Source organism: Gavia stellata, chromosome 11 (assembly GCF_030936135.1).
Source record: "Gavia stellata isolate bGavSte3 chromosome 11, bGavSte3.hap2, whole genome shotgun sequence".
In the NCBI taxonomy this organism is placed as follows: domain Eukaryota; kingdom Metazoa; phylum Chordata; class Aves; order Gaviiformes; family Gaviidae; genus Gavia; species Gavia stellata.
This window is the reverse complement of record NC_082604.1, coordinates 10,606,871-10,629,496: the sequence shown is the minus strand read 5'-3', so window position 1 is coordinate 10,629,496 and position 22,626 is coordinate 10,606,871. Positions and strand designations below refer to the sequence as shown.

The 22,626-nt window shown below is 37.5% G+C and overlaps 1 protein-coding gene across 2 annotated transcripts in view; it reads left to right on the top strand.

Moving 5' to 3' along the window:
• Positions 1 to 22,626, top strand: part of CUL3 (cullin 3) — a 57,582-nt gene that overhangs the window by 11,342 nt on the left and 23,614 nt on the right. The window contains exons 2-3 of one of the 2 annotated variants that reach the window (XM_059822373.1): positions 8,128 to 8,325; positions 15,651 to 15,764. In XM_059822373.1, the coding sequence (XP_059678356.1) occupies positions 8,128 to 8,325; positions 15,651 to 15,764 (312 nt within the window). The remainder of the gene's footprint in view (positions 1 to 8,127; positions 8,326 to 15,650; positions 15,765 to 22,626) is intronic. The other variant, XM_059822374.1, reaches the window with a different exon arrangement.

Here is a 22,626-nt window from a genome sequence, read left to right as displayed (position 1 = left end):
ATTATATTGAATAAAAATTGAAATCTAGAATAACTGAGGTATGTTGACAGTTCAGGATTAGTCTCATTCTTCTGAATCGGTTCCTAAAATATGAAAGATAAATGAGTCTCTGATCTTTCTTTAAATTTGTTCTGTCTCCTAAACATGTCAAAACTGTTGCTGCAGTATGACACTTTCTATTAAAGACTTGCTTTAAACTTTTCATATAGAGTGTTAAATTGCTATTGTGTGGTGAAGCTCCTGTCAGGTCTATCTATAATGCGGACAAATGCTACCTTTTGAGAGGAGGAACAAATCTTTTTTTCCTGGGCCTTAGGTTTACTAGAAAAGGAAATTCTTGGATGATATTACAGTTTGCTGTAAAGCTTATCAAAACCAACCAGCCAAACCCCTTCCTCTTCAAGCCCCCACCCCAAAGCAGCACGCATTTTGTGATGAGACCAGCAGTGCTCTGAGACAATGTCTTGGAGGTAGACCAAATTTGTCAATCATTGCGCAGGAGGTACAACTCCATCTTTTAAGGAACAATCACTTTTTAATCTACTTACCTCTTCCGCTCTACGCTGGCAGAATAGCTTTTCATTGCTGCAGGACCCATTTAAGCAAAGTGGAGAAGGAGAGGGTTTTGCCTAAAATCCTGCAGTTCTTGGGTGTTTCAATTGACAAAGAGGATTCCCTTTTTTGACATAATTGCATGTTCTGTTTGCTTTGGCTGAGTAAAGCCTGACAGAGGTGGGAAGGAGAGGTGGATATTGCAATTCCTGCATTTCTACTACTGACTGAGTATTGTCGTGTAGCCCTGCCTATTCTACAGAGGCTCGAGCCTTTTTTGGGGTCATTCTGTAGCTGATTTTTCTCTTGGCCTTTGTGGGATTACTCTCAGCACTGGTTACTCAGCTCATCTTCTGAGTCTGGAATGGAATAGAGTGCAGGACATGAATATTGCTTGCAGGAGGAATCAGGAGAAGTTTAGTGTAGAGATTGCCCACCCAAACAAGGGTAAGGTTTGGGTGTCAAGGGATGAGTGAAGAACAAATCACAGATATTAAAAATGGTGTCAGTATTTAATGTTGTAGATGGTAACCGGCAGATGCCATAAGCAAACTATAGGCATAGATTACCCACAACCACGCACACCCTCTGAGGGAGTATAATAGTGTAGTAGGCATTTCCTGACACTCCTAGGAGATGTGGGTAACAACTGGAGATGACGATCCAGTATTGTTATAGGTCACATAGGAGCAAAAGCTTAGTTATTAGGACCAGTTTTGGTAGCGCATTGCTGTGACTTCCCTATGGCTCTTTCAGCAGACGGCCAAAGTGGAGTAATAGTCCAGATGCAGGAGAACACCAGTAGGTCAGGGTGCCCCTTACTTCTTCATGCTCCTTCTCTTACCTTCCAGTCATGTGTTTTGTGGTGTAACAGTCAACCTATTCAGATAACACTGTTGTGGAATTTTGTGCCTGGTGTTTTTGGTTGTTCAGGGTTTAGCTGTTTTCATTTGTGAGTGTGTGTTACAGAGTTGTTCGCTTCTTGACATACCGACGTTTCTTAGGCAGTGAGGTGTAGCCAATCAGCCTCTTCCAGATACACTCATTGCTACACGGTGGTGAAAACTTCAGAATTCAGAGAAGTGTGACTATTGAGCTCTCCATTTGTCATTAATAGGAGTACATTTTATCTGCTCTGTAGTTGAAGAATATGTAGTTCCAGATCTTAATATGCCATTTTTCAGAGATATTCTTGGAGCAAACACTAGACAATATATCTCTGTCATTGTAAATTCCTGTCTTCTAAATTAAGAGTATTGGAAGGGTTTATAAAAATTCAAGTAGTGATTAGGTTCTGAGGCAGGACATGTGCTGCTCTTGCCCTTTTCTGGATAACCTCAGCCAAGCTTCAACCAGAAGGAAGGATCCAGGCTAAGAATGCTGAGTTATTGTGTAACAGACTATTTAATACCATCTTGATGAATGACCCGCCTTGAAATGGAAGTGAAGACTGTTAGTCTTGACAGCCTCCCTTGTCTCTTGGACCGTGGGTCAGGACCCCTGTGGTGGCAGTTTTAGGTGGCAGCAGTCAGCTGCTGCTCGTTTTGTCTGCTGAGGGATAGGAAACGGGGGAGTGAGAACAGGCTGCAATTACTAGGTGCAAATGTTTACTCCCAGAGCTGCTAACTAACTTTAATTGTCGGTATCTGCTCACTTCCTTCAAGGTAGACAGTGTAAACACTTGGATTCTGTCATTTCAGTCGGTTCTAACTCCAGTGCTCTGGGGTATTAGACCTAAAGGATGTCATGGAAAGGAATGAGGCAGGTGATGGTTGCATTTTTTGAAGATTTTGAGAAACATTGCTCTGCAGTAATCAATTCCAGATTGATCTGTTTCACCTGGTAGTGTGTAGAATTGTGATAAACATTCTGTAGCTAGTCTGTAGAAAAACTGTGTAGTAATGTTTGTGACTTTTTAAAAGTAAAAATGTGCTCCAAGTGTGTTTACAGTCTGTTAAAAATTCTGAGAATTAATAATGGCCTGTTTGGTCTGAGATCTTTGTGAGAACTTTATAGAACTTGTCTAGAAACTTCTTCTGTAAGAAGCATGAGAAGCTGTGTCTAGTCACTAGTCTTGTGAGTACTAGTTCATGTGCCTCCTGTTTCTGCTGGTTGATAAACCTCTGTGGATGCTCCTGACGAGATTCTGTAGGACATCTATGACCTCTTCCTCACTTCTTTCTTAGTCTTCTTAAACAAGAGGTGGTTAAGTAGCTACTTCCAGTAAAAGTAAGCTGGTGTAAACTGTCAAGAATTCAGCAGGTTCTTAACAGTTTACTCCTTAACTGCCTTTCCTTACAATTCACAGCACTTCAAGCATGGTTATCTAAGAGGAGCGGGTTCTGTAGTGTTAAGGGCAAAATGGCCAATTGACAAGACTACGAAATGAAGTTGCGTTCAAAGGAAACAGTGTTGTAAAAGCTAAATTGTATAGAATGGAAATGACACCCCAAAGCATTTATTTCTATGCAAAGTAAGCTGGATTTCCAGCAGTAGATCTGTTTGTTCTGCATGAATCTGGGAGTTTTAGTGTTGTTCTTTGACTGTAGTTGGTATAAGCTAGGGAACAAGTGCCTGGTTCCACTGGTGACCACAAGCATTTTGTTGCTTACTTTTGTTATCCTGCGATGCATTTCAGTTGGAAGACTGGTACTGGCAATTTTAATAGGTCATACCTACTGAGGGAGCCCTGGTTTTCTGGCTTCCTCGGTGTACAGCTGTAATGTGTAGCACCAAATCACAGAATGGTTGAGGTTGGAAGGCACCTCTGGAGGTCATCTTGTCCAACCCTCCACTCAAGCAGGGTCACGCAGAGCCAGTTGCTCAGGACCATATCCAGGTGGCTTTTGAATATCTCAAAGGATGGAGACTCTGCAACCTCTCTGGGCAACCTGTGCCAGTGCTTGGTCACCCTCACAGTAAAGAAAGTTCTCCTGAAGTTCAGAGGGAATCCCCTGTGTTTCAGTTTGTGCCCATTGCCACTGGTCCTGTCTGGATATAATTTATATATGTTGATTTGGTCCCTCCGAGGGTTCTCCAAGCTAAACAGACCTGACTCTCTCAGCCTTTCCTCATACAAGAGGTGCTCCAGTCAGTTACCTTAGTGGCCCTTCACTGGACTCTCTCCAGTGTGTCAATGCGTCTCTTGTACTGGGGAGCCCAGAGCTGAACACAGTACTCCACATGTGTATCAGCAGTGTTGAGTAGAGCCCTCGACCTGCAGGCAACACTCCTTCAAATGCAGCCCAGAATACCATTAACCTTTTTTGCCTCAAGGGCCCATTGGCTTGTCATCATCTTGATGTCCACCAAGAGCCCCGGGTTCTTTTCTGCCAAGCTGCTTTCTAGCCATTTGGCCCCAGAGTGTATTAATGCATGGCGTTGTTCCTCCCCAGGGACAGCATGTTGCACTTCCCTTTGAACTACATGACTGGAAGGGAGATGATAATATTTCGTGTGAAGTTATACGTTAATACTGAAATTACTGGAGTTTAGCTGTTTGCCCCTTTTGATTTAAGGAATGCTGATAAAGTTATTCAAAAGAGGTGGTGTCTGTAGTGTTAGCTTTTAGGAGGGAGGCACTGAGAAGTATATTGAGGACTGTTAACTAGCTTTACCTGCTGCTGTCATGCTCTTCAGGTGATAATGGCAATAGATTGCTGACAGTGATTGTTTATTTGGTCTTGGAGATTTTAATAGGGTGGACAAACATTGTTGAAGAAAGGGCTTGCATGTATCTGATCTGCACTGTGGCAGTGTTGTGGAATAAAGGACCTTTTGAGTTCTTTGCAGACTTTTTTTGTTTCTGGTGAAACAATTGCATTTTCATGTACACTGATATTTTAGTCTAATTTCCTCAAGATGTACTTCTGCTACACTTTGAGTTCAGATGTTTGTGTTCGAGTTGCATCTTTGAATCATTAGCATTTGGGCAGCGGTTTGTGGAAGCTTTCCAACTAGCGGCTTCTAATAAACAGCTATCTCTCCTGCCAATAACAGACTTGATCTCTCTCCCATTCCCCAAGAAAGGTAATGTTCAGATAAACTGGAGTACATTAACACATTTCCTCTCTTTGGACACTGGCTTCTCACTATCCTGGTGAATCTGGGTGTAAACACTACTGAAATTACTGGGATTTTGTTTCTGAAAGCTTTTCTGAACCTGGGTGGTGTGGTTTTTTTTTTTCAAAGCACCAGCACAAGCAGTACTCTAGTTTCTGCTTAAATCTGCAAGAATAGAAGGCACAAGCAAGGCAACTGTATTACAACTGTGGAGTTCACTTTTAAAATACAACCATTAGAAGAAATCTGGGAATGAGCGTGGAAACACATTTGGTTTCTGATCCTGTATCATATTTGTGGAAGTGGATCACTTACAGGCTTTGTTGATAGGGATCTAGAGAGTTGCATAAACCTTCACTGTTGGGTCAGACTGGGGGATTAGGATCACATTTCTCTATTAGTGGTTTTAGAGATGCTTTTGTACAGAATTCTGAAACATGCCAAAATGTTCTAATAGCATCATAAACTTATTTATTGCTTAGTTGCTTGGTTTTTTTAAAAATCTGCATAGAAGCCTTCCTTAAGGAAGGGGAATGAAAAGAGGTGAACCTGTGGGTTAAATAATCCAAGGGTAGATTTAGTTATTGCAATTCTTACATAACTTTGACGATAAGGGAGGAAGACCTCTTTTCAAAAGCTAAACAACTTTTCAGCAGTGGACAAGAAATAATTTTTGCTCAAGCTTTATTGCCAGTGACTTACTGTCCGATAGAGTGGAGTTATTTAAAGCATTAGGAGTCTTTGCATTGTTAGAAAACACTGCTGCAAACAAGCTAGCTACGCTAGATCTTTTTCGGAAGACAGTGCTCTTCTAACTTGATATCCTAGAACTTTTGCAAACCTGTTCCCACACAACCTCACAGATACTAATCTAAAGTAAGTCAGTAGTAGAATAGGAAGCTGCACTGAGAAGCAGAGTCCTTCATGCTTAATCTTAAAAGGTAATAAGTTTATAATACTATTTCAAATATTTCTGTACATTGATCCCGTGGAGATGTGTACTCCTTGAAATTACCTTTTATGGATCTTTCTTGTGCTTCCAGAGCAACTTGCGGTGTATCAATTGTTAAGTGGCAGAAAGCTCTGTGTTGATGTTTGTATTCAGTGAGTTTGGAGCAAATAATGTTGCAATCATTCCTTCGTTTTTATACATTTGGATTAAAAGTAGAAGAATTAACAGTTCACTTGTAGCTTTTTCTTGAACAGATCCAAATTATTAGATGTACTGCTTATCTGTAACCCACACAAATGTTTACCAGCTGACCAACCTAGAAACAGCAATGCTGTAATACCTCTTCAAACTAGTGGCTGGTGATTTGCGTGTTTTATATGGATCATACTTTTTTTTTTAAATATGGTGAGCAATTAAATTGAAGTTGAGATAAAAAGGTTGTCGTGTTGGCTGGGAGATTTTTGATTAGCAAGGGGAGAAAATGGCATTGGGAAGTGTTGGTTTGAGTCTATGCTTTGTTTGAAAACAAAACCTCTTTTTTTTTTTTAAAAGGAAAACTGAAAAGCTTTTACTTGGATTGCTGACTGCAATTCTAAATGGTTGCCTTCATTATCAGTACTTGTAAAATTGCTTGTTCAGGAAGGCTTTACAAAATAATTTCCCTGAAGAGGCACCAATGTAGCAAATGCAAATTAAAAGAAAATAACTGACCTTTCGATATTATACATGGCAGAATAAGCAAAAGGCAGAGGGGATGCTATTCCACCATTTCTCTGTTACTTTGAGGTTTTGGTTTTGGGAGATAGGGAGCTAAGAATTTTTGAATGTATTTGTGATTTGTTTGTTTGTTTGTTTGTTTCAGATATGCAATGACATATCTCTTAAGTTTTGTGTACATACAGATTAGTTGGCTAGTGGATCTGGTATCTGGGGTGGAAAAAGTAGTGATAGGATTATTTTTATCATGAAAAACTTTGTATTTAACCAAAACTCCAAAAGACAAGGAGGATGGAGGAGGATGTGTCTAGTTTTGGTTTTGTTCAGCAGCCCATTCCCTCTCCAGGCAGTGAATGGCTTATCCTTATTAGGAGCTGTACTTCTATTTATAATGCCTAGAAAACTTGATACTTTGAAATTGCATGTAAAAATGTACTTCTAATGAAAAAATTTCTGCTAATCATTGTGTTTGATTACACACACAGGTAAATCTAGTCTTCCGTGTCTTTCCTCTATTCACTTAGTGGGGTTTGGGTGGAGGGGGAGGGAGAAGAGAGGTAGATCAGGGCTGGTCATGATTTTCCTCTATGATGCCATACCATTATTCTTTATTCTCTTACTACTTTCAGCTCTTATTTTCAAGGCTGCTTTGACAATATTGGTAGACTCAGGGATATTTTCTTTCTCCACAGTAATTCTGGGAATAGTAGCTTTTTTCCTCTCTTCAGATGTAAAATGCTAGATCAGTTCCTTTTTGTATAAACTAAACCAAACTTAACTTTAAACATTGCATTTTAAATTTGGTTCAATTAAAAAGTGCGTTTTTTCAGTTGGGTGATGAAACTTGGCTAAGTCACAAACTTTAAGCAATACTGACATCTGATGTTTTGTTGCTACACTTATTTGCCATCCCAGGTACTGCTTTATCTATAAAGCATCATATTTTGAAGCACCTTTGCGTTGGTGAAGCGTAATTGTAAACTAAGCACTGGATAGTAGAGGACAAAAGTTGGTTTGCTGTTATATTGAGACGATTTCTTATACGAGTTTCTCTCTCTGAATCTTTCTTTATTGCTGTAGTTTTTATTTGGTGTATTTACTGAAGTGTATATAGTGTCTGAATAACAGATAAGCGGATGCATATTCTGCTTAATGCTTGATGCATATCCTGTGGCAAGTTATTTAACCATATTAGTGCAATGGAAATATGTGCAATACAGATATTCATTTTGGACATTTGTGGGGGTTTTAAACAACACCTGTAAGTATTTAAATTGTAGGCACAATATTGTAGGCACGTAATTCTTTGGCCATTAGTACATTGCTGTAAATAAAGAATACCTAGTTAGCTCAAGCAGATGACTAAGTTTGCTAACTCTGCGTCAGACATTATCATCTTTTATCGTACAAGTTGATTTGGGGTCTCGTTAAGCAAATCAGTGTTGTGGTACAATTTATGAGGTGCCAAGTTACATGTTAGCATGGGAGGAAAGTTAACTGACTGTTCTCCTGTGGAGGAAAAGCAGGGAAGAGACTCATGTCCACGATTACCTGCCTTCCCAACTGCACAGGCTCTGGAGTTGGGTTCTGTGGATTTGCAGCTCTGAAGGAGAAAAGCATTAAACTTTTATAAATTATCATTTTCATAACTGTTTATTGAAATCCCTACCAGTTTAATAAATACTATTTTTCTTTTGATAAAGTTTGAGAAACCTTGTGATAATGGAATCAGCAAAACGTGGCAGAAGCAATTACTGCTCCTGGAGTTACAACTTATAACAAGATAACTTTCTGTAGTGATCTTTCTTGATTCTAAACAATAATATATTGTTCTATTTTTACAGATGACTATGGATGAGAAATATGTGAACAGCATTTGGGATCTCCTAAAAAATGCAATCCAAGAGATCCAGCGTAAGAACAATAGTGGTCTCAGTTTTGAGGAGCTGTATAGGAATGCATATACAATGGTGTTGCATAAACATGGCGAAAAACTCTACACTGGACTAAGAGAAGTGGTCACTGAGCATCTGATAAACAAGGTGTGTCATTTTATGAATTAAAATTGAAGTGTATTATATGAAAGAATTCTGAATAGTTACTTAAATGACAAAAATCTAACTTTATTATGTAATTATGTTGCTTTATGTTGAAATTGTATTGCTACCCTCAAAAATGGTAGCTTAGAGCTAACATCAAGCTTAAATGACTTCATATTCCAGATACTGTTTTTTGTAAGTTACCGACGGAGGGTGGACCATAGGAAGTATTTGAAAGTGTGTCACAGGAAACAATTTTAGCTGAAGCGTAACTGTTGAGAGCTGGCAATCTTTTAAAAAAGGTTTATGGCCTTTTGGTGGCATTTTGTGACTTTCTTAGAACAAATTTTGGTTTCTTTTCCAGTCAGTTTTTTCATCTGTGGAACAAAATAAGTACCAATGTAAGAACCTGTTTGTTATGGGCTAATGAACTAATTCACAAGTTAATGAGAGTTGTGCTAGGATTAGGCTATTTAGAGAGGCACTAGGCAATGTGCAAAAACATCAGCTCAGCAACAGCGAAAGTCCTGAGTAGTCTGCATTCTATCATTTCAGCCTTTTCAAAACCATATAATTCAGTGAAAACAACATGCAGAAACTTCTTGTTTCTGAAGATGTATCATCTGAGAAAAGGGCTCTTCACATTTTGTGTTAAGCCAGGGAACCACCTCTTCAGTCTTTGTGAGGAAAGTTTAGGGTTGATTAATAAGTATGTCATTGGGGAAAAAAAAGTTAAAACTCACCTTTTATGAGTCCAGATAATACTTAGGGGTAATAAGATCCTAAGTCTAGGGAAGATGCCTTATTTACTCCTTGCAGTAACATCCGTAGCTGCTTATCTTTGAAAAGAAATGCATGTCTACTTTGATCCCATATACTGGCTGTGGGTCCAGATGGAGTATTAGATTTTTGTCATGTTATTACAGCATTTGAAAAGGAAAGTTATACACCGTGTTTTGGATGATTACTTCTGGCTGAATTACAGAGGCTGGATGGGAGGTTTATGTCTAAATAATGCATAATGCTTGGGGAACTTTTTGCGCATTCTAACTGGAGTTACTGCTGTGGCAGAGAAGTGTGTTACTTCTTTACTAAAATCTTAGTTTTCAAAGGTGTAGTCCAGACAAGCATAGCCTAAAACTGCTTTGAATATGGGGCTTTTTTACTGTTTGCACGAGAGGAAACATCAGGTATGAAGTGGCTAAATAATTTATGGCTTTATTCTATAATTGTAGCACATCTGTGACTCTCAAACACTTCTGTTTTCATAATCAATGCATTCATAATCTGTACTACTCATATACAGTGTGGCAAATGGCTGAGGCTTTTTGTGCCTTGTTCTTGTATATGCCTATATTTACAGTCTATACTTAATAATCATGACACTAAACTTTTATTTTTCCTAGGCTTGAGTTTATCCTGGTTTAATCTGAGGAAAGCTTCTTATCTTTGTTCCTAGCTATTCTGCATATTAAAAATTATCCATATGCAAAATTAATTATTCTGAAGTGCTGATTGTGGCAAACTGACAAAAGAGCAAAAGATCCTATGAGTTTGTACTGTCAGTGCACTGGCTGAGAGGGTTGCACAGATACCAGTGTAGAGAAGTGCCTTTCTGACACTTAATGCTATTGTATTTGATGATTTAAAAAAAAATCTTCTCCAGTGATCTAGTATTCTGATCTTTAACGTGATTCATCAAATTATATCTATGTGTATGCGTAACATAAAAATAGATGACCAAAAGTGGTGGGTTTTTTAGATAAAAAGACTAACTACTGAGTTTTAGTAGTGAAATGCTATAAAGTTAAAAAGGCTAAATTATTCAGATGTCTGATGATGCCCTCCTATAAATTAAATAATCCCAGGAAAAGATTAAAAAAGAAAATGTGACTTCCGTCAAAAAGTTCTGAACAACAAATAAAACTTCTGTGGGCTCAAAACTACTCCTTGCCTTTTTTGGTGGTTTGCTTAAGGATGTTATGTTGAGGCAGTTATAGATGGAAGTATGGGAAAAATAGTGCATTGTTTATTAGGAGTAGGATCAGTTCTGTAATGGCATCTTATGATTGTGCCATTAGTACTTGTTGTAAGCTAAATAAAAAGAAGTTTTTGTTTAACCTCACACTTTATGTAACAGAAATTTTAGAGGAATCTTGTATTTTCAGTGTGTCTTTCCAAGAGCAGTTCTCTGTTAAATGTTAAGTAGCTAATTAACAATAAATGCTCTCATCACAAGTCTTTGTAAACTTTTACCCAGAGAATCAATGGTGGATGCTAGAGTTTAGAAGAGGGGGGATTTTGCCAACTGAAATGTTGTTCATGAAATCTGTTAACTTTTATAAAAATGAGACTGTGCAGAAATGAATAAAGGACTACACTCAGATCAGGGAGTGCTTCTGAGGAGCCAAACACAAATTTTGAATTGCTAGAATCCTTGAAACAGAACTGCCATTTGCTGTCCACATCTGCTGGTTATCTTTCTACAAAAAAGTTACATTCCTGTAGTATTCCAGTCATGCTGGTTAATTAAGAATAGATGAAGAGACTAGGTAGAGGCAATGTATTTGTTCAGATGTTTTTACAAATAGTTTTCAAGCTTGGAAAGCAAAAGTTTTTATTTTTGGTGTGGCACAGTTAAGAGCTATATATGTGCCTTCTGCTTACTTAATTGCTAGATGAAAGTTGTGCTTACTCAGCGTTTTTATTAGAAAGAAACCAAACACTTTAAAGAAGAAAATCATTTAACTTCTCAACAAGAAAACATAATACCATGTACTATCTTTACAGCCTGTTTAATTGTAAATAAAATGATAGGTGCAGACATGATCAGTACAAGATACAAGCATGCAAGCAAGTTACTATAAAGCATGCTTAGGTTTGAACTTGCAGACCCTAATGGCTTGTAGTTACAGTCACCAGGTTCTGGCTGCTTGATCAAGGCAGTAGTAAGCCAGGTAGCTTACTGTACATCATTAACAGGAGTCAGCTGTCTTAAACTACCTTGTTTTTACTACAAGGTAAGGACATGCTAAAACTTGTCTTTGCCTGTGTATTGACATAATTATTAAAGTACAGTACACGTAGAGTTGAATTTATACCATTGAATAAAAAATACTGAAACCTTTCATCTTAATTCAAGCATTTAATTCTTGTGCATCTGGCACTTCATTGATTTCTCCCTTTCTTGTCCTTCAGCAATCTTGTAGCTTGATGTGGACGCTCTTCCTTCACAATTCTCAAGCCTAGTCTGTTACTTCTTCACACAAATGTTGTAAAAGTATATTTAAAAAGCAAACATACAAAGCATAGTTTACAGCTCTAAACCATTTGATGATAAGCAACATCACTTGTATTAGAATAAAAAAAACCTTGAAGTTAAAAAGTTTGCAGGATAATATTTTTAAAATTTCCTTCATTTTTATCAATACTTCATAGTCTAGTGAATTCTAAGCCCATGACATGCAATATATCATATACATTCCGTAAATTGTGTGTGTGTGACAAAAGAATTGATTGATTTGTTGGCAAGCCCAATACAGTTTTGTTGGCTTTTCTGTGCAGTGTATGTCAGAGATTCAGAGATGTAAAGGACTGTCCTAAACTTAAATGGGCTGAAATGTGCTGGTTTGGGGAGATACTAGAACATTACTGAAAAGGAAGAGATGCTTGGGATATTCTCATGTCCTGTAAGATTTCTTGATCTTACCAAACATTTCTGTGACTGACTGTTGCTGGCATGCCAGAATGCGTTACGACAGGGTGGTCTTTGCTGATACAACTGGTGGAGTTCGGTAGTGACAGTGCATGCTATTTCAGAATAATAATTCAGGCATGCAAGAAGGCCTTCGGTAAGGGGGGCACAGAGCCAGTCATCGTGGCAGTGATGTTAAGTGCGGAAGGAATTGTATAAGGTGCTGGTGCAGAAGGTGTGGGGTGAAGGAAGCATGTCTACTCTGGGGCTTATAAAGGTATGTCTGGGATGCTTGGCAAGCTTTAGAATTTGCTATCGTGGTGTCGCAGAGAGAAGGGAAGAGAGAAGATAGGAATCTCTTATGGGGGTTGGAAATTATTTCCATAATGTCTATGAAATAGGGAGGAATGACATGAGGAATTGTGTAGGAAACAAATTAATTAGTGAGCGTTAGGGTGTACTGTAAGCCTGACTGACAATCTGTGAAGTGTTATGTGCCTTTATCTTTCCTTAGTGATGTTTTAAGATGATCTTCTGCAAGTCTGCAATTATATGGAGGGCAAAAGGATGTGAGGGAATTGCCAGAAAGTAAACGCAATTCAGAATCATCAATATTCTTCAGTGGTTTTTTGTTTGTTGTTTTTTTTCAGCAGAAGGATAGCTGCTGCAGGGGTGAACAGACATTTCTGGTAAAGTCATAGTTAATCTGTTAAATTAGTTGGAACTCTAAGATTTTAGAATACTGTCTTTTGGACTACTTGGGCTTTTGTAGAAGATGAAGAAACTCCATAACAAAAGTTCTGAGACCTCGAGGCCTTAGTTCAGAAAGTGCCGTTCTATACTGCTGCTCCCCACAGAAGGTTCTGGCTGTCCTTACAGTAGTCAAAATTACATAAATGAGCTATTCATGCTGCTGTGTCAGGCCAGACACTGTAAGAGAGAAAATACTGGGCCATAAGTCTGCTTTGTGTACACTTAGTGGAAAGTTATTTAAAGGTATTGAAAGCTTATGCCAACAAACTATTCTTAAGAGATTGGAGGGGGAGGGTGCTATATTTCCTTAAGAGCTATATCCAGTATAAAATACAGTTGAGCCTGCAGTTGTATAGAAGATTTCATCCTTGCAAATAGAAGAAGACCTTACGTAGATTATGAAGCTGCTAATTTATTTTTGAGACTGTATGGACAGTCCTATTTAAGCTGGATATGCCTGCCAATTTACTGCATAACTGCAAAGATTGTCACAGAAATCACTACAAGCTCAGCTAATTGAAAGTAACATTCTGCTGGTAAAAATCTTGGAGTTGGAAATTTTCTTAAGGCTTTGGAAGAGCAGCAGCTGTGTCTCTGGAGGGCTTCCTTCTCTATAGAAGAGTGTGGCTATCCAGTTTTTTTTACAAGTCATTTATTCCACCAAAGTGGTTCGACTCTGTGCCTTTGCATGGCTAAGATGTTTTGTGCATTATAGTGGTTTTCCTGTAATAATGTTGTATTCATGGCCCATACAAGGAATGCTTATCAACTAGACAGCTGTTGTAAGCCATAATTTGGTTGGCTTTTGTAGCAACTAAAAGAACGGCTTCCCAAACCTGTCTGCAGCTTAAAATAAACCTAGGAGAATGTCACTGAGAAGCTTCACAGAGAGACTCTTTGAGTAGTTTTATTGTACAGCACTCATTCCTGGATTTAAAACACATTTCCAGAAAGCCTCATGGCGTACTGTATGGAGCAGAGGTGGCATAGATCTGAGTGTTCCTGTGTCTGCTTGGAAGCAAGTCATCATTGCTACTTGGTGGCAAGCACCCGCTTTTGTGACCAGTTGGTATGTGATTTGGCACTGGCTGGTCTAGTAGAATTATTGTGATGGATGTGTGTAATTACAAAGGCACACTGCCTCTGTGTTGTTTAAAAAAAAAAATAAATCTTTGATCCTTGAAGAGTTCTGTGATGGCCTCGTATACTTGGGTAAAATTGATTAATCCCTACCCTGGTTATCTTTGCTTTTAGTTTTGCTTTTTTAAATTTTATTAGTGTGGGTGATCCACCAAATGTTTCCAATGTTTTTCCATGTTGACTAAAGAAGAGAAAGCAACCATGTCATGTTTGTTTCTCTTGTTCTGGGAGATTCTGTGTGCTCTTTACAAGGATGGCTGGTGTAGTTTTTAATGCATTTTACATTTTAGCCAAAAACTACATAGATTGGATGACAACAAGGCACCCATTTGGGAGACCAAAGGGTAAATGATCACTGTCAGAGAGAATGAGGCAGCTAAGCAGTGCTGGTTGTGACTTACACCTGCATATTGTGTTTTCCAAAAGCAAGAGGGAGAGGCCTTGCTCAGGTCTGGGGAGTAGGTGTTTGAAGATTTCAGAAAGCTTTGAACGAGCTACAAGCATACATGTATTACCTAGATTCAATAACAAGGTGAATATTATGGGGATGTTTCTACATCTTCTTGAGAAGAGACCATTGTGTTTGTATGACAGGAGATGTTACAGTTTTGGTTTGCTCATCTAAGTTTATGGAGCATATGTAGTGGTGTGGTAGACTGTGATTTTATTTTTTTTTAATGCTGGTTTTGCCTAATAACTTCGTAAAACTTAAATGACTGAATGAAGTCTGTCAGGTGGTTGCATCTGATGTTGGTGCAGCTTGTGACTGATTGTCATGAGTGTTTTGTTTTCCTGTTTGAATTCTCTATACTGAAATTTACACTATTGCACAAGTATAAATGAAGATCTATAAATGTAAAAATTTGTTCTGTTCGGTCACAACAGAGGGCAGAATGTATTCTGCATGTTATGTCAAGTCAATTCACACATTTTGTTAACTCCAGAATAATTTTTTTACATTCTCTCAGGTTTCTCTTCTACACGAGTTTAAAGCTGGAGCACTGTAGTATATGCCTACTGCATGAAAATCAAAATATGAAACTGGATGGTTTTTAGTAGGTTTATTAGTAGGGAGTAGTAGTGTCAAAAAGAAATAAAGCCTGAAGTTGATGGGGCAAATGAATCAACTAGCAAATACATTTGTAAAAACAATGAATACTTTCTTTTTTTTTCTCCAGAGTCTTGTTGTTGGAGAGTATGAATGATTAGTATAAGAGTCTCGTCTTTACCAAGTGATTGTTTCCTTTCAGAACTGTTTTTGCTGTAACTTTATGCTATCTCAGCATGTCTTTCTAAATGTCATCATGGCCCATTTTCCATCTGTACTTGTTCCTGTTTGTAACACTTACTGGTACTACCCAATATTCTGAAATTACTTGTGATAGTGTTTCCATTAATGTTAACTTTACTACAGCATAGGAAATTAAACCTTTGAGGAGTTGTAAAAAAGTATTTTTAACATTTGAGATTTCAGGTATTTCTTTGAAATTAAATATCCATGTTTATTTTGTTGCTCTTTTTTTAGCCTGATTTTTCTTACTTGTGTGAAGTCTTTTTTTCCACAGAAGTGAAATACAAGGTAGGGATGGTCAGCATTCAGGAAAAGCAAGAACTTGTTCATAATATTCAAGTCCATAGAGGAGCAAGAATTTTTTGTTTGAAGCAAGGTTTGTTAAGATTTAAATGATGCAGGAGAAACTGACTTGTATTTATGACAATTTTACTTTTTTTTTTGCTTCAGGTGCGAGAAGATGTGTTGAACTCTTTGAATAACAACTTTCTACAAACGCTAAACCAAGCATGGAATGATCACCAAACAGCGATGGTGATGATTAGAGACATTCTGATGTATATGGTGGGTATTCTGCTTTTTCACACATTTAACTTGATGCAGTAAATTGTCTTTGACAAATGTAAACAAATGAGCTGGAGGGGTAAAAAGCAAGACATGCTTACCAGTCTTCTTCCTCAGACTGTCTGTCCCTTGTTTTGAATTCCTTGTGTGCTTGCAAGACTATTACAGGTGTATGATAAATTATAATTGGATTCTTCTTTCAGGTTATCTCACTATTACTTGAAAAATGCATGTGAAAAATGTTTGAATTTTACAATTCTTAAAAAATAAGCTAGTCAGACCTATTCGGGCAGGTTATAGATGTTGCTTGCATCTTTTAGTTCGTGTAGTGGTGGTTTCTTACTGTGGAAAGCGTGATGGTGTAAAGCTTCCTCAAACTCCCAATGTAGTAATTGTTCTTTAAGCTTAAGGGTTTGAAGAGGGTAACTTTGCTTAGGTACAGTCTGTGTCCTTGAATGTTAAATTCTGATTGAATTAATAAGGTTAAGCAGTGCACGTAGATGAGAATTTCATGTTTGGTTACATGGTTATAATTTTAAAAGAAAAAAGAAAAGCATTCCTTACATGATAGTTAACAGAAAAGGCCTTTTTTGAAGAGAGAGGGCCTTACATTTTTGTGTCTGGATTGTGTTATGCTTTAGGTAGTTGGTATGTGTTTAAATGACCAGAATGGTGGGCATGCTCTGAGGATGCAGGAGAGTATATTTTTTGCATAGCTCCTAGCCAAAGGCTTTAACTTCAGAAGGAAAAGAAATATGTGTTGAGACACTGTGGGGATTTTTTTATGTAAAATCTTCTTTTTCCAAAATATCATTCTGCAAATAGTACTCTATGCAGTATTAGACAGTGAAGGACAGGTAATGGTAGCGCTTTTTTGTCAAAAAAGGTGATTAACTGAGATTGTACTATATCTGCTGAACAACTGATGTTAAGATCTTGTCATGTAGCTGTTAAAGATCTCATGCTATGAAATTGAACCTGTTTGTATTAGCTATGAAGAAATCCTACTTGGTTAATAAGCTACTAAAAGATAAAGAATTTAGAGTAATTATTGTAGCCACATAGCTTAATTTTTTATTATTTTTAAAAATAATTTAAGTATTTTTTAAAATGGATTTACGGGCTGTTGCGTTGTGGGTTTTGTGTGGTGGGGTTTTTTTTTTGTTTGTTTGTCTTTTTTGAATTGGGAAAAGACCACATGTCTAAAGATAGAGGGCTGGATTAAATGCCTTCAGTGACACTTAATGATCTCTGTATCTTGTCTTGCCAAAAGGAAGATTGAGAGGTTGTTTTGAAGATGTACTATCTTCATTATGAGAAATCCTGTAATCTCTAATCTGCTGGGAAGGACAAATACAAATCAATTGCTCCTAGCTGCATCTGAACAATTAGAATAATCTACCAAAGCTAGTGCTGAATTTTCAGAAACGTTGGAAGGTGGAATCCAGAGCTTCCTAGGGAAGTAGCTGTTGGTTTTAGCCAAATACTATATATTATTTCAGTACAGGAGGTGCTGGATGCTCCTGGTACATAGGTGGTCGGAGTGGATAAGGCAATGTTATCTGCTGCTTTTAAATTCAGTAAAACTTTGATCTCTTGGTGTCAGAGGAAGCTGTTTTATCAGCTCTTCCTGTTTTAGTGTATTGACCAGTATATTGAGGACCAAGAAGTTACCTCTTTGGGGAAGGTTTATATGCTTCAGTTAGCACTTTTGGGAGGAGATGAGAGCTGTTTCCTAAGTATTTTTTGTGCTCAGGAGGGCAATGTCTTGACTTTTGTTTGAAGCTTGGAAGTGCTGTTACAACAGCCAGCCAGCCTTCTCTTTTCCACCAAAACTTCAGAAGATAGAGACCTGCAGCATTCCTACAAGTGCAAATCGGACTTCGTTGGGTTGTATTTTAGATTCAGAACAGAATAATAAACAAATAAATTTGAATACCTCTGGAATATATAGTCTTTCATGTGCTGTTTGACAGTTCCTAATTATTTCAAGTGGATGTTCAGTTGAGGCCTTCACTTGACTAATTATTTGCCTCCTGTAGGCTTTTTTCCTTGTACCAAAATGAGACCCAAATAAACAGAAAAGACACATCTACAATAAAATATTTTTATAGTATAATAGTAAACATACAATTTTATCTTTCAAAATGCTTTTATAAACTTCTCAAACTTCAGGAGCACTGATGTCTGTCTGTTAAACATCTGTAATATAACATGGTTTTTATGATTATAAATTTAATCTTTATTAGCTACAACTATCTAATGCGATGAACTGATACAATGAGCAGACTCCCTCCTTTTCTTTGACTTGGAAGGGCATAAGACAAATTGTCATTAGAAAACACATGCTTTGATTACAAATTAAAGCATAAGCTGTGCTTTAAAATGGGACTAGTCTCAAAGAATGGCAGTTTCACCTTTGTTCCTGGGGTGTCCTGTGGAGTAAAACATAATTCTGTTCATTGAAAAGAGACTAAGAGCGGGAAACTTCCAGTCTTAAGTATGTGTTCATTCAAAAAGCTTGGAAAAGCTGCTAGTACCACAAAGTTATAAAGTGGAGGAGCATCTGTCAAATATAAGACCTGACTGCCCTTCAAAGAAACAGTTTTGAAGAGCGGTATAAAATGAGTGATTTGTTCTTCTTTTATGGTGTTGAGTCTGAATTAAATGTAGTTTCATAGTGATATGCTTATGTCAGAAGTTGTTTATACCTTTTTATTCAAGCACAGCTAATGTAATGTACATAATATTTTATCTTAAAAATACAAATACTGTATAAAATCAGTCAGCAGGCATTGTTAACTGATATGCTTGTGTTCCAGCAGGAGCAGTATATGCAATTATAGTATGTTATAAATAAAGGATGACCCAATCCTTCTCTTATTTTGTAGGCCATCCCAATTACTTACTCATCAGTTTCAGGAAATGTACCTATTGGTACCCAACAAGCCACAGTCTGATGTCAGTGAAAGTAAACATCCTCTTGAATTCTCATCTTACTCTCTTAAATTCTTGCTTCAGCCTAGTGATTGTACATCTTAAATTCGACTATATCTGTTTTAATGCCGTTTTTGTTTTCCAGCTTATTTTCACGCATTAACTCCCATGTGATCTAAGTCAAAACAAACACCTCTCCAACCCACCTTAATCTCTTTCCTCTGTTTACTTTCACCATTTTTAAAATAAAAATTAATTCAATAGGATCTTTTTTGGAAAGATATATATTTTGTACAATGGGGTTTGTGCATTGTTATACTTAATGCCTAGGTTACTTGCTGTTTGAAGTTTATGGCAGGATTTCATTTTATGTGCACAAGACACTGTGTAAAGTTTACCTTATAGTTGCATTTTTAAAAAAGCATATTACCTTGTCTTTTGTATCATGGTGCTGTCTGGTAAAAGTACTTGGTTTCAGGTCTGTTGTGTTATGTAGTTCTAGTGTAAGGTTTGGCAACCGGGAATTGCACAATAATGGCAAATCTAACTTTCTTGAGATATTCCAGTTTCCCCAATTGAATTTCAGGTTTGCGTAGTTCTACTGTATTTTTGTAGTATATGTGCACTAGCTCTCCTCCTTTTGTTTTACATGTTTAGGCTACAGTAATCAGTGCCAGAATAGATGTAATACTCCCTGTAAATTCATGGCATTGTCTACAGCAAGCGATGAGGCACTGAAGCAGTGAAGTCATGTCCTAAATAGCATCTTCACTAAGTCAGGTCATGTACTTAAGACATGTTCAAGTAGTGAAGTAACATACTGTGTTCGGGCATATCTGAAATTCAGTGTCGCTTATGGCTGCAGTGTAGGTAAGCGTACCTACAATAGTTTTTATTTAGCTCCTGTATGTAACAGTAGCAGTGGAGGTGCAGTAGTTCGGTCTTCCCTTCAAGCTACATGAGCGTGAGTATTCTTGGAACATCTTATGGAAACTGGGCTAAACTGGATTCTGTGGTGTCCCTTCCTCACTACTTGTACTTGCTAAATTGAAAGCAATTTCAGGTATGCAAGTGCAGCAGACACACCCCTTGGCTGCCTTATAGGCATATGGGTAGTGCCAGTTAAATGCTGTCAGAAATGAACAATTACTCCTGTGAATACAGCTGTGTATTTTGCAGAGGGCAGAGCATTCCCTTCTCATCTGTGTGGTGCACAAAGCCAGTGTCTTGATTTAGGCCAGCACTGACAGATCAGCTATCTGAGATTTGACATTGGGGCACATGACTGTCATTGTTCATGGCTTACGCATAGTGTAGTAGGGAGAACTGTTGTTTTTATTTTCAGAACTAGGATCAAAGACACTTGCTATATATACACACAATGGTGTCTGAAGGCTACATCATCCAGGTAGTGCATCCATGCAGAGATGGGCAAAATGTGGCGGGTGGTATTTTACAGTAGGTAACTTGCTTTAGTTGAGATCAGAATTATTCTGCAGTGTAAGCAGCATTGTAGTTTGTGAATAATTGTTGGGTGAAACTCCACCCTTGTCTCCTGAGACTTACTCTTACCTTTTAAGCACCTGCTGCTTCTCCCCGTGGGAAGTGATTGCTGTTCAGTAGCATGTAGCCTTGTCAGTCAAACCTGTTCCCAAATGGGGCCTCCTGTCTCTAAGATTGTTCTTTTTAGATTCGGAGAGCGTCCAGTAAACAGTAAAAGTGATCTGTTACCAAGGGTAAGCAAATCAGCAGTATCAGGAACATTGATGCTGCTACTCTAATTTGGGTGTTGCAGGGTGGTCTGACTTACTAAAGAGGCATTGCTGTTGCATTGAGAAGCGTTTCTAGCACAGTTACTACTTCATTTCATAATGGCAGTGTTCAGCACTGCCACAACAGAAACTGTGCAGATGAGTCATGACCGTCCGTGGCTTTAATCCATTTTGATACCCTGCTGCCTGTGTTTCAGAGGCCTGAATATTCTTTGGAAATAATACATATATTCTTTTCTCCTCAAGATATATAGTGTATTAGACATTACTTCTTAATTTTCTTTCATCTCTTCGAAAGTATATTTTAAGCTTGTCTCACTTAGACACATTTACTTACTTACACACTTGCATCAAGAACATAAGGGAGTGAAATAAATAACCCTGTTTCTAAATAACAGAAAAAAACAGAGTAACATTTTCCAAAGATCTAGACCACCATGTGTTGCTAAACTGACTCATGAGACCAATTAGTAAACTTTTTGGTTTGAGGCAGAACTGAGCTTGCTTCATGAGCCACAGAGTAGGCATATCTGACCTGTTCCCATCTTGTTTTTTCATTTAAATTAGGTGCTGCCTGTCTGAAGAGAGTAAGTGGGAAGTTATTCCTGAATTGTGGAACCTGGTGTTTTGCTTTCCTCTGGTCTTCAAGTGGCAATCTGGCATATAATTAGTATATGAATAATTTTGCCATGTAAATTCAGCTGCTAAAATACTAAAGGGTGTGGTGTCTGTTCCTTCTGATTTCTTCTAATTGTGGAATTTATATAAACTTACAATTTTGTAATCTCTTTTCTGTAGTCTGAAGCATGATTCTTTTTTAAATAGTTTTGTTCTTCTAGGTGTTTGAGTAACTTTACACTTCAATTCTGAGTGTGGTAAAGCACTTAAGATAATTCATGGAACCAGTGGAGAAGCTAATCTTTATACTCAATTTCAAACATTGACCTTCATTCTTTACAGAATTTGACTATTTTTTAAAATTTTGTTATAATTATCTAAACTATGTAAAAAAAAAAAAAAAAAACTTATCACAATCAGATTTGTGAGTGGGTACAAAACTCTTAACTTTTTCTAATAATATCATCCTGAGGTTTAAATGGTAGTAAAGCAGTATTTTTAGTAATTACCCAAACTGTTACAATAGAGGAATAGATTATGCCCTGACAGAAATGAAAAAAATAATCATTGCTCATCTCTAAATAAGTTGGTAAAAACTCAGAATTTTTCAGTTCTTAATGTTGTTTTAAATGGTCTGGTCTTAACTGGATATTAAGTGAATACACTAATTTTTCTGCCTGCTAGTAACTTAATTTAATAGTCTTTCTTTTCTAGAGAGTTGATAAGTTGGGAGAGAGGAATAGAAAAGGGGAGAAAAAATTCTGGAGCATTTCTGCAAGTAGCAGTAGGAAACTCAGGGTGTCTGCTCAGCAGTGTCTCAGTCAACTCTGTATGGTGGTGTTTGGGCTATATGGACTTGGAATACTGTTCTGAGGATTAGCCTCAATTTGTAAATGTAGGTAGCACAGGGCTAGTGGATAGTTTAGGAAGGATCAATCTCCTCTAGACTGACATTATATAGGGAGATAGAATTTAAACCCATATTGAAACATAAAAATTATTCTTTCGTCTCTCACCCTTTTTTTTGGGGGGGGGGGGGTGTATGTGTGTAATTTTAATGGAACATAACAAGGTTCAAGATACGTGCTCAAGTTGAAAGAAAGTGAATTGGATTTTTGTGGGGGGATTCAACAGAAATCCTATGTACAATTTTGCAGCACCAATCCATAAACATTTTGATTGTAACTATCTCATTTTGGCTTTACTTTCTCTTCTGTTCATCTAATGATGTTATTTCAGGAAATTACACTGAATACTAAGGGCAAACTGTCTGCCTAAAAGGAATGGTAGGAAGATGCATGGGAGATGGGGAAAAATTCATTAATTTTTCTTAAAGAACAAAAAGGGCTGGATGGAAGGGGTTTGAGTAGATAAGTAAAACCACTTTCAGATTGTGCCATGAATTTTGTCAGTATTTGGAGATCCCCCTGCCCCCAAAATAAAAAGTGGCAAGGCTGTAGATTTGTTCTGGCAAGCTTTAGTCATAAATGTTGTGCTTACACTCTTAAGTAAAGTAGACTTTCTATGCAAATGAA